General features: G+C 41.1%; 1 protein-coding gene across 1 annotated transcript in view; it reads right to left on the bottom strand.

Moving 5' to 3' along the window:
- The window catches only part of nphs1 (NPHS1 adhesion molecule, nephrin), a 56007-nt gene that overhangs the window by 26634 nt on the left and 16229 nt on the right, over nt 1-13144 (bottom strand). The window contains exons 4-6 of the mRNA XM_031739247.2: nt 11447-11569; nt 4949-5071; nt 4206-4287 (exon numbers count right to left, since the gene is read on the bottom strand). Of these exons, the coding sequence (XP_031595107.2) occupies nt 4206-4287; nt 4949-5071; nt 11447-11569 (328 nt within the window). The remainder of the gene's footprint in view (nt 1-4205; nt 4288-4948; nt 5072-11446; nt 11570-13144) is intronic.

Raw genomic sequence — 13144 nt, 5'->3', positions numbered from 1 at the left:
CAATAACCTCAGTTTTATCTGAATTAAGAAGCAGAAAGTTAGCGGCCATTCAGGTCTTTATGTCTTTAAGACATTCCTGCAGTTTAACTAATTGGTGTGTGTTACCTGGCTTCATGGATAGATAGAGCTGCGTGTCATCTGCATAGCAGTGAAAATTTATGCTATGTCTTCTAATGATACTGCCTAAGGGAAGCATGTATAATGTAAATAGAATTGGTCCTAGCACTGAACCCTGTGGAACACCATAATTGACCTTCGTGTGTGAAGAGGACTCTCCATTTACTTGAACAAATTGGAGTCTATTAGATAGATATGATACAAACCACTGCAGCGCTGTACCTGTAATACCTACAGCATGTTCTAATCGCTCTAATAGGATATTATGATCAACAGTATCAAACGCAGCACTGAGGTCTAGCAGGACAAGCACAGACATGAGTCCACTGTCAGAGGCCATAAGAAGATCATTTGTAACCTTCACTAAAGCTGTTTCTGTGCTGTGATGAGCTCTGAAACCTGACTGAAACGCTTCAAATAAGCCATTCCTCTGCAGATGATCTGTTAGCTGTTTGACGACTACTCTTTCAAGGATTTTTGATATAAAAGGAAGGTTGGAGATTGGCCTGTAATTAGCTAAGACAGCTGGGTCTAGAGATGGCTTTTTGAGTAAAGGTTTAACTACAGCCAGCTTGAAGGCCTGTGGTACATAGCCGATTATTAGAGACAGGTTGATCATATTTAAGATTGAAGCATTAATTAATGGCAGGACTTCTTTGAGCAGTTTTGTAGGAATGGGGTCTAAAAGACACGTTGATGGTTTGGAGGAATTAATTATTGAAGTTAACTCAGAAAGATCAATTGGAGAAAAAGAGTCTAACTTAACATCGATGGTACTAAAAGTAGCTGTAGATAATATTACATCTGTGGGATAATTATTGGTAATTTTTTCTCTAATGATAAAAATTTTATTTGTGAAGAAGTTCATGAAGTCATTACTAGTTAACGTTAAAGGGATTGTTGGCTCAGTAGAGCTCTGACTTTTTGTCAGCCTGGCTACAGTGCTGAAGAGAAACCTGGGGTTGTTCTTATTTTCTTCAATCAGTGACGAATAGTAAGATGTTCTGGCTTTGTGGAGGGCTTTCTTATAAAGCAACAAACTATTTCTCCAGGCTAAATGATGATCCTCTAAATTTGTGACACGCCATTTCCTCTCCAGCTTATGGGTTATCTGCTTTAGGCTACGTGTTTGAGAATTATACCACGGAGTCAGGTACTTCTGATTTGAGGCCTTAGTTTTCACAGGAGCAACAGAATCCAGAGTCGTACGTAGTGAGAAGGTAAAATTATTAACAAGATAATCGACCTCTAATGGAGTAGCGTTCAGATAGCTGCTCTGCTCTATGTTGGTACAGGGCATTGAAGAAGATAACAGTGGGTGGATTATATTCTTAAACTTAGTTACAGCACTTTCAGAAAGACATCTACTTTGATAAAGTCTACTCTCCACTGCTGTGTAATCAATTATTGTAAATGTAAATGTTATCAGGAAATGATCAGACAGCAGAGGGTTTTCAGGAAACACTGTTAAATGTTCAGTTTCTATGCCATATGTTAAAATGAGATCTAGAGTGTGATTAAAGTGGTGGGTGGGTTCTTTTACATTTTGAGAGAAGCCAATTGAGTCTAATAACAGATTAAATGTGATGTTGAGGCTGTCATTTTTAGCATCTACATGGATGTTAAAATCACCCACAATAATTATTTTATCTGAGCTGAGCACTAAATCAGATAAAAAGTCTGAGAAATCAGAGAGAAACTCTGTGTAAGGCCCAGGTGGATGATATATGATAACAAGTAAGACTGGTTTCTGAGTTTTACAGCTGGGGTGGACAAGGCTAAGCATCAGGCTTTCAAATGAATTTAAGTGACTTTGAATGTGGCATGGTTGTTGGTGCCAGTTGGGATGGTTTGAGTATTTCAGGAACTGCTGATCTGCTGGGATTTTCCCCACACAGCCATCTCTAGGGTTTCCAGAGAATGTCCAAAAACGAGACAATATCCAGCGAGGCGGCAATTCTCTGAGTGAAAATGTCTTGTTGATGTCAGAGGTCAGAGAATGGCCAGACTGCTTCGAGCTGCTAGGAAGGCAACAACTCAAAAAAACCATTGTTACAACCAAGCAATGCAGAAGAGCATCTCTTAACATGCAACGCTTCACAAAGGCGCAACAGAATTGAAAAAGAGAGAATTTGGATCGGATGAGTCTAAATTTCTGCTGTGACACTCGGATGTTAGGGCCAGAATTTTGTGGAAAAAGCATAAAAGCACGAATCCATGCTGCCTTGTAGCAACAGCTCAGGCGGGGATATTTTCTTGGCAGAATTTGGACCCTTTAATACCAACTAAACATTGTTTAAACAACATAGCCTTCCTCAGTATTGTTGCATGTCCATCCTTTTATGACCGCAGTGTACCCATCTTCTGATGGCTACTATCAGCAGGAGAATCTCAAATAATCTTAAATTGGATTCTTGAACATTGGACAGTGAGTTCAGTGCACTCAATGGCCTCCACAGTCATCAGATTTCAATCAGATGGAGCACCTTTGGCATATGTGGAACATCCAGATCAGACAACAAATCTGCAGCAACTGTGATGCTATCACGCCACTATGGACCAAAATCTCAGAGGAAGGTTTCTAGCACCTTGTTGCATCTGTACCACAAAGTTCTGAAGGGAAAAATGGATCCAACCCATTACTAGCAAGGTGTACCTAACAAAGATGGGTGTAAATAAAAGCATAAAGTAATTTGCTATTTACATCAATGCATCAATATTGCTTAATCTTGAGGTATATTTACACCAGTTGCAATCTACGATATCTCAGAATGATTGCTGACTTGCAATGATGTTTGCAGGGCAAACACTGATGATAATGATGTAGGCAGAAACACGAACACAGCAATATAAAACCATAAAGATACCTCCCTTCTCACCTTTAATTCAGCAGTCACTGTCTCGTAATTTCTGGTGAGTAAAGCTCAGTATCCTCTCTATCCTTTAGCATACGTTGAAGACTTTACAACCCTCACTAATGACACATTTTTATGAGGCACAATTCTCTTCACAAACTCACACAATTTCAGAAGAGAATCAAAGTAGGAAACACTTTTGCAAAGATTTTTTCACCGAGTGACAAATCTGTTACATACGCGTACAAATTGCTCACTGAGCAGCTGGTTTAGCTTTCTTTTTTCTTTCCTTATAATTTGATTTTAATAGTTGCAATGATAAAGTGCCTGTCTTTGTCTGTGAGTGTACTGTGAACACCAGTAAAAGCATAAATCTTAGAAGTCATGAGGTGAATAATGGGGCAGGAAAAACACAAAGTTCTGGCAGAAATGTGTTGTAATTTTTCTCTAGTCTTTGAGTTTTGTGGAAAAAAGGGATAATTTTAACAGTTATTTGCAAAATAAGATAACCAGTATCTGTAACTGGTTAAATGATAAATGTAGTGGAATATTAGAAGTGTTAAAAAAAAACCCAAAAAACAGATGGTTTCAGCTAATATGCAAGTACCCCAACTCTGTTTTAGGCAGTGTGTGTTGTCAGGAGCCATGGGAATAAAAGCAAGGCACTTTGCAATGTACTTAGAAACACAGTGAATTTATTCAGAGTCTAGTTTACTCTCTCTGTTTACGTCTTCTATATCAAACTACAGTTCAGTGACAACTGTAACCATCACATATCGCCCACTGCTGTGTATGCTCAGCGTGAATATGTGGAAGAAGCATCAATATTGCTTAAGACCTCGGCTTCTCTGCTTGAGAGTTAAACAACATCGCAGCTCCTCAGTACCAATGTTATCTGAAGATATGACAAGAGGTTATTATCTTTGACATAGAGGAGATATGCAGGATTAAAGTAATCTATGGCCCCGCTTAATGTATGGGCACCAGGCGAACCAGCAAGGATCAGATCTGTCTCGCTGCTGGAATGTAATTTTGTGCATTTGACAGAAGCTAATTCAACTCCACAGTGCCAAGAAGCAGTTTGTGTGTGTGCAGAAATTCATTGTACTCACTAAGACAGAAGGCGAGAATAAGAGCACGGTGAAAACAAGGGAAACAAGAAACATAGACAGACTTGGGGAGATTGAGCAGGTTGGTGAGGAGAATGAGTCTGGCAGGCAGCTGAACACATACGTTACTTCAGCATGCGCGTTCAGAAGCTTATCCTTTGAGCCAGACGTGGAGAAAGACTCTGCACCTGTCAGCTCAACTCCATCTAAAAGACACAATGGGGGGAAGGCGCACAAAAAAGGAAGAACACTGTGTGTAAATTTGTTCATGCGAAACACAAACACCAGTGTTATTCTCATGCGGAATTGCAAATACTGGACTATGATGCATATGTGTGCGCGACTGTCATGCAGAAATCATGGTCTAAAAATATGAAAGTATGAAATTATATGTTAGACCTACAGCACAACCCCGCAGACAAATTCACACCGTTGGAACAAACAGAACATCTCTCGCTCGGTTTCAGCACGATACAGCGTAATAGGTGTGACAGAAGAAGAAGAGGTAAAAACAAAGCGATGGCAATATCGTAGATGCTTTTGTAAACAACAAGGAACCCGCAATAAATTGACTCTACGTGAAATTGTGAAACAAACATCTGGAAATTCAAATGTTCAGGCTATTTCCTCCCACACAGAGTCTGCTCCTTTCAACTCTGCAATTTAAAAAAAAACAAAACAAAACTAAGAAACAAGAAGCCTTTAGTGGACTCGAATTTTATTCCGTGTTTTCTTGTTAAAATATTCAGGTTGAGGCCTATACACATGGCAGACTGTAGAATATCAAAAAGGCAGCTGGCCCTTCCTTCCAGCTTGTCAGCCTGACCATCAAGATAAAAATCTAATGGAGCAGAAAGCATGACTCACCTTTATAAAGTGTGATTTCCGCCAAAGGCTTTGCATCAGGGGCAACGCAGGTGACGGTGTACTTCTTCCCGGCTTCCCAAGGTGTTGACATGTCCATGTCAAAGTACGGCTTGGACGGAGGGACTGAAAGAGAGAAAACAGCTCAAGTTTCCAACTTGACATCAGTACCTAAAAAACTATAGATTACGCTGATTTCTGGCTGTTGCTCTAAGCTTTATGCAGTGATATGATAATAGGATTGTAATATCTGGGACTGACTGGAGTGTCACACTGTCAGTTTTTGAATGATTTAGGTTTGATGTTCGGTTGCGTTTGAATACAAATTGTGGACAAGAAGAGAATATAAAGATGAAACGGTGATGAAACCAATCCAGTGCTAATCTATCATAGCAAACACCAAACACTTCTCTACTCAGATCACCCCCAAGCTAAATATGTGCTTTCTGGACTGATCAAAGCAGTCTTCACTTCTCCACTGTTCTCTACAATCCTTTTATCTGACCATAAATAGAGATTCCAGGAAAAAAAAAAAAAAAAAAGGAAAAAACACATAGCTTTTAACACAAGGGACCAGAAAAATTTGGGCAGTAAATTGAGAAATCTGTCACCAACTAATTATGAAAGAGATTCTTTGCAGATCTGTTAGCCCCTCCTTACCAAGAGCATTAGTTAAATCAAGCACGCACTAGCCTACAGATAACTGGCCATCTATTGTGCTGGCTTTTGGTGTGTGGGTGAGCTTGTAGAATTAGAAACTATGGTTACTGTGAAGGTTGTTTTCTTTCATCAGAGATCAAGTGCAAAGGCTGCCTGAGTTAACAGACAGAATAGAGAGTTGGTAAGTACAGGAAGGAGATGTGTGTGTAAAGGGAGATGAAAGACTGGCAGAGGAGAAAAGAGATACTGCAAGAATGAAATGTGACTATAAGACGGGCTGTAGAGGATTAGGCGGAGCAGGGAGATAGCTGCCGCTCAGTTCGGAGATAAACCCCGCTGCCAATGTATGGCTCAACAGCTGGACCACAAGCCAGCCATTCAACATCTACCTCTACCGAGGTACGTCCAGTTGACTCATGGCCACTAGGAGGAGCTGTTGCTGTGTACAGAGTCACCTCTTTGCTCTAGTCTGCTATTGAGACAGATGAGATGTGGCTGCAGCTTCAAACTGATTTAAAAGAAGCAATTGAATCTGTGTGGACTGTGATGGGTTACCCAGAGCACTGCAGAGGCGCGCACAGCAATAATGAGATGCATTTGTTTGTTTTCCCCTCCCTCTTCCCAGAGAAGATGACTGGGCCATGCATCTATTGACAGCCCCTGCACTCTCAATCTACTCAGGCCCACACAATTCACACAGGCGCATCACTTGTTGTGCTCGAGGGGTGTCTGGCAGCCTAACAAATCCTAAAATAAGAATAATGATATGTTCACAAATGAGGCAGGCAGGTATCTAATTTTTTCCTCGCTCGCTCATGCTGGCCTGTTCCTCTTATCTCTCGTTCACTCCATCATCCCCCTCTAGCAGCCCGAGCCCACCTCCCTCCACCCACACTATCTTTCTTGACCACTGCAGTTAAACTGCAGAAGTGCAGAGGAAGGTGTGTTCCAGCTTGGACTGGGACTTACAGCCGCCATCCATCACATCCCCTCAGAAAAGCCATGTGAGGGAATAAGCCCAGTCAAGCTAAACCTGCACCAATGCACATTTGTACAATTGCGATAGAACATGTGGACAACAATAAAACACACATCCGACTCAATTACTAGACACGCACTCAGAGCAAAGAACAGACAGCAACCATGCTGTTTTCTTAATTAACTCTTTCTGCCCTTTCTTTGTATACTTCTAAGTGGGATTTTTTAAATCCTTCCTCTTTCCGTCTGCTTTTCTGCCTCTGTTTCTCTTGTTAAGGTACATATATGAACACAGATAGGCAAGGACTTGATCCTGCAGTTCAGATGTGAAACGCTGAGCTGAAATATTCGATTTATTAGACAAATACGGACGGATGGATGGATAAAGCAGATAAGAACCAGATTAGCAGACACACATCAATATGCATAGGCAGCTCTTTGCACCTATCCTTCTTTCTCATTCACATACAGATGCACATGCTCTCTTTTCTCCATTGCACACAAGCACCCAAAGATAAACTCAAGTCTACAGTGAATGCAGATTTGCACGCACAAACACTCCGACACAGGCGAGTGAATGTGCAGACAAGCTACATTCATCTCATTTCACTCTAAAAACAGGCACCAGTGTCTGCATGGTCTAACATGTGATACTAACCTGATTCTCCGAAAGATATTGGAAAAGGCCCAGAGGATAGAAAGTCTCTAAAAAGCTTATGCTGAATAGGATAGATAATAATGGAGCTCTGACTTCTTAACACCAGAAAGACACAACTCATCAGTTTCATCTTGGGATGATAAATATTGTCGAACACCATATTTTCACAGTATGTGTGCAAGAATTTTTTTCCCCTTTCTATACTGTACTGTGCAAAAGTCTTGAGCCACCCTCTCATTTCTCTTTATTTTGCGTTCAATTAGCTGTTTTTTTTCTTTGAAGTGGTCTTGAGCAATAGTTCTCCAGGCTTCCTGAATGTCTTTCAAAGGTTTTCTTTGGAAACTGGCTATTTTTAAACTCATTTTCAGTTCAGTCCTTGTACCTGACCTTTTTCAGAGGAAGCTACTTAACACTGACCAGTGAATTATTCAAAAGGCACCTAACTGAAGTAATTAACAAGTGTTGCGTTTACATATAACAGACAACTTTGCATCTTTAGGTATTTGATACTAGCAGCCTGTCACATAAACACATTATTTGTTTCCATTTAGTTAAATGAACACAGAAATGTACCATTAAATTTTGATCCACAATACAATACCATCTGGAAAGCATCTGATTGACAGCAGTTTTATTTTTCAGCCCATATTGATTCCAAACACTTTCACTGGATAGAAAAACATATAATCAAACACTGTTATTCATGGATTGGCCTCCCCAGAGGAGGGACCTCAACATTATTGAAGCCGTGTGGGATCATGTTGACAGAGATCAGAAAAAAAAGGCAGTCAGCATCCAAAGAAGAGCTTTGAATGTCCTTAAAGAAGATTGGAAAACCATTCGTGTAGGCCTTATGCTATATGTTGCTTATATGCTGTATTTCCATCTATGTTATATAGTTTCCATTTTCCAGCAAAATATAAAGAAATGACGATTTGCACAGTATTATATGTGCAGAGAAACACATACATTTGGCTATTCATACACAATATGAAGATGGTATTTATTTGATATGTAATCCCTGACGTTGCAAACCACTGAAACAGCTTTCCATTATCTCTGTCTGCATTCAGAGGGAGAAGTGGAACAGGTGTTTAGGACAAAAAGCTCTACCTCCATCACCTCTCATCTGCACGAGCGCCGCTCCAGCCAAAACATGTCATAACTGCATCTGTCAGCATCCATCTCCCAAACTCCCATTTACAGCAAGTGCATCACACACGCGCAACATTAAAAACAGATTTAGGCTCAATTGTAAATGCACCTTTGTGATGGATTCTAAATAAATTAACAAGGAACCGCTCATGTTGCTATTAAGCAGAACTTCCCCTTTTCAGAAAGAACCTACTGTAACATTAAAGTGGCGCTGTCAGAATTAAAGCATGGCACCAGTGTATAACACCCCATCCTCTGATGAGGTTATATCTTGGGCAACTGTCAGAACGTTTCATGAACAAAGATGAATAAAGTCACCATGTTCTACATTGCTTGTGCCCCCATTTATAAGTTGTTCCATTATTCATAACAGGGAATCATAAAATGAAGGCTCATTATATACTCTTCAAGTGCTAAACTCATTAGCTACCGAAAAAAACCTCGCTATAGCCCTGGTTCCTAAAATGTCCTCTAACCTCCAACCAACGCTGATAATAAGCTTACACACACGGGCACACACACACACACACACACACACACACACACACACACACACACAAATATATCGGTAACACACTATGCCAAATGAATGAGTAACAGTCTAAAACCAGAACACATCAAAAACAGTTTTGAACATTTGCAGGAGGCATCTGTACAGGCGTGCACTGTGGTGAGAGAGAGAGTTGTTCATTAATAGGATTAAATGCTAAGGCTAATGGTATAAACCGAGACACAGGATGTGTCAGGTATGTGACGGCACAGTGCGGGGTAAGTTTTAGCAGAGGAGGGGGCTTCAGCAGAGAGGGTAGAGGTTGTTATTGTCATGGATTACTCACTGCCACTTGATCTGCCTGTTGCAGTAATCCCCTATCTAAGCTCCGCAGGGAAGCAAAAAACACACAGGAGTTAGGTTGCACCAATGGAAATGTCTTGAAAACATTTCTTTGTAAGCCCATGGATGGGGCTTATTGACATTTTTGCCTTTATCCCTGCTATTTACTGCCTGTGGTGATCCATCTTGAATTAGCCAGTCATAATATCACTCTCCCTGACCCAAGAATCCAATTATACAACCACCAATCTCTGTTTTGTTTTCAAATTCCTCCCCTCTCCCCTACTGTATCTCCTCATAAAGACTTTATAGTGTTTTGATTTGACGCAGAGCTTGATAGGATATGGCCATGGTTGACTGGCCAGGGGTGCGGGGCCTTGGGAGCCGTAGTTCAGTGATAGAGAAGTCCATCGGAAACTCATCAGAGATGGTGCTCTTCAAAGGGGATACACAGTTTCCAGTCCCAGTTCAGCACTAACGGGAGATTGAATTCATCAGCTCATTATCAAGCCCCAGATTAGTCACGTATTTTGAATCACTTGAACTGCTGGGCTGGAACAAATAACCCTTTAAGACCAAGGCTGCAGAGAGCTTTTTAAGTCAGTCACTTCACTGATTGCCCTTTGCGACAGTTCATCTACAAATGTCCATGTTAAGCAGTCAACAGCTGGGACGTGAGCCCAGGACACTGAATAAAAACACCTGCTGAGATGTGCGGCACGTGGACTCGTATGTGAGCATGTCAGGAACATTATGGAAGAGTCTGTCATGGGTAAATGCTAGTACTAATACTACTACCAGCCATCCCTGATGCAACACACTGGTTGGCATAACACATATTTTCATTGTTTTGACAGAGCAGAAAGCGAGAGTTTTGATTTTGTATAAGTGGGCACACATGCAAGAATCATCTCAGAGGTAATGAATGTGGGAGTCAAGCCTGCTGTGGCTGCAGGTGTAGGCTTGCCGTAGGATATTAAACTGCAGCAGTGTAGAATACCGCCATTCAAGTACAACACTACCCGCCATTTCTCGCGCCAGCCTATTGATGTCAGAAAAACCTGCTCTCTTCCCAGAAGAGAGCGAGGACTCTACAATCGCCACAACCGCCCCTCCTATCCAAACCCCCATCCTCAGTGTCCATGGTCACCAAAGAGAAAGCCTGCGAGCCAAGAGAGAGGGTGAAATTGTGCGGGGGAGAGAATAGGGAGGGGGATGTAAGTAAATGAAGTGCGCCTGGCGAAGAAAGGTTCTTTTAGAGTCCTTTCCTTACCACATATGGGCTTGCTCCCACAAGCAAAAGGGTTAGGGAGAGAGAAACACCGGTTGTTATAGAGTGACTACAGGTGGTCTAATGTAGTTGCACAATAACATCTATTCCAGTCCATGTCTGAGAAGGAACTTTTCAATCACTTCTGTTAAAATTTATTCCTGCGCAAGGAAGAGACATGAATCGCCTCGAGGCTTGCTAGAGAAGCCAGGCTGCTCTTTATATTTTCCAGCTGCTAGTTAAAGCCATGGACCCTTCTGGAACATGTAAAGGTGGCATAGTACTTGAATACTGTTTGAAAAGTTTGTAGAATTGTGAGCACAACACTGAAACAACCTTCTTAATATTGTCTAGATCCCCCTTGTGCTAATAAAAAAAGCTCTGAACCCCTGGAGGCTGGGTCATTACTATTGTCAGGTTCCTCGAGCCATTCCTGATCAATGTGGTGGAGTGCACACTGTTCTGCTGAGCGAGGCTACAGCCATTCAGGACCTTTGTGTTCTTGGTTGGCAGCAATGTTGGGTAATTGTTATATCTCCACGTAACAGTCTCATTAATGTAACGACCCAAGGTTTTCCATCAAAACATTTAATTTTAACGAGATGATCAATGTGATCCACTTCATCTGGTGGTACTTTTAATGCTGTGGTTGATCAGTGTATTATTGAATAAAACTGCTACAGTAAACACGCCGTACCAAGGGCAAAGTAACTTGAAACTGTCCTTCAAATGCAATTGCCTTATCTTACACAAATAAAAGCTCTTTATCAATAGAAATGAATATTTAACAGCCTGTTGTATGCTGATTACTGGTCAAGAGGTCACGAATGTTACTGGAGTACTGAGGATGCTCACTGTGCCTTCTTACATGCATTTTGTTACTCGGAAAAAAAAGAAAATAAGAAAACATGATTATTATTAGACTCCACAACCTTTTTTTCCCCTTACTTCGTACGTTGAGCCAGGCCGAGCTGGAAATGATTCCACTGCTGGACTCAGATGAGGTCACTTGACATTCATATTGGGTGTCATCTTCCAGTTGAGCATCTTCAATCTGAAGATGATACTGGCCTGAAACAGAGATGGAGAGATGAAGTGTGTTGGAGAGACGCTATATATGTAGATAATTACAAAAGTCCCAAACAATATATTTTAAATAATATAAACATAATAAAAATCCATTTTAGAGGCATTTTTTTTTAATTTACATAATGCCAAAATTAACCATCAAAGAGAAAGTGACAATGGGTTTAATGTAGAGAGCACCTTTTTTTAGTTCTACCAAATGCTTTACAATATCTTCTCATTTACCTAATTACAGACGCTCATACAAAGCAGCTGTAACTAGTAGATCCGAGGTTATGTTTTGCACAAGGACACTTTGGTATGTGGAGGGTCCAGGGATCAAACCACCACTTGAGCCACAGCGGCTTAGAAATCTAAATGGCAGTCTTGCGTATCAGTTCAGTACGATAATATACTCCACTGCTGACATTCGTGTTTGATTTGACTATAAACAGCCAGTTTTCTTATTTCTGTAAAATATAAACATTTCACTTGGTGAGAATCTCCAGCTGCAGGCATTTCCATTGACATGCTAGTGGTTGTTTATACTCACAGCATTTTGTTTCAGAATGAATTCCAGTGTGGTAAATGAAATCCAATCCCAGATTCACAACGCAGACTGAATAAAATGTCTATTAATTGATGCCAGGCAGAATCCCTCACTCTGCATCTCTCTTCTGATAGTGTGGCATGCCAACAGGGCTTGATTTGTTTGATGCATTGCCATAACCTGTGGGGATTAGATGATGTTCAACGTTGGTTTTCCAGCTCCTGATGGCTCACAGCCTACTAATATGTGGAAAATAGTATCTTAGTCTGACAACCACACAGGCCTACAAATACATGTGTCAAGTACGCTGGCAAGATAATTAACACCAACCAGAAGCAATTTTCACATCTAAGTTATCATTGAGTGCAGAAAGAAAGAGACATTGGAGTTATTAATCATATTCCTCTTTCCTGAAATTACTCACAAATAGTCCAATCAAGTTGTAGAGACTGGCGGAGGCTGCGATGAGAATTGGTTATTTGCCCATTACTCTGTATCTATTTCATCTAGGGCCTTTGAAATTTTTGGATACAGTACATCTACATAGATATTATGCCTGCAGTGGAAAATGCCTTCCCTTCTGCAAATATGAATCTGTGCATCAGCCCAGAAACTTTAAAACACATACTATTACATAAGTGGGAAAGGTCAGTCCCCAGGGAGAGGGAAAGAGTAGGGGAAATTGTTGATGTTCATGTAAACAACCTTTTTCATCATTTAGTCAGGCACTGTTGCCTGACATCAAGAAGGTTCCTGGCAAGAACCTGCCGGCTGACTGAGGCCTTTTTATGAGTTTGCATCCTCTGCCTGTGCCTGATGGCTTTCCTCCGGGTGCTGCGGCATCCTCCCACAGTCCAAAGGAATGCTTGTTAGGTTGGGGCTGGTGATTCTAAATTAGCCTGAGGTATCGATATTAGCATGTGTGGCTGTCTGTCTCTTGATGTAAACCCTGTGATGAACTGGCGACCTGTCGAGGATGTACCCCCTCTTTTTCCCGTTTGACAGCTGAGACAAGCCCCAGCCTTTCTGTG

The sequence above is a fragment of the Oreochromis aureus genome, linkage group 11 (assembly GCF_013358895.1).
Source record: "Oreochromis aureus strain Israel breed Guangdong linkage group 11, ZZ_aureus, whole genome shotgun sequence".
Lineage (NCBI taxonomy): Eukaryota > Metazoa > Chordata > Actinopteri > Cichliformes > Cichlidae > Oreochromis > Oreochromis aureus.
The sequence above is the reverse complement of the archived record's forward strand: the minus strand, read 5'-3'. Positions and strand labels throughout refer to the sequence as shown.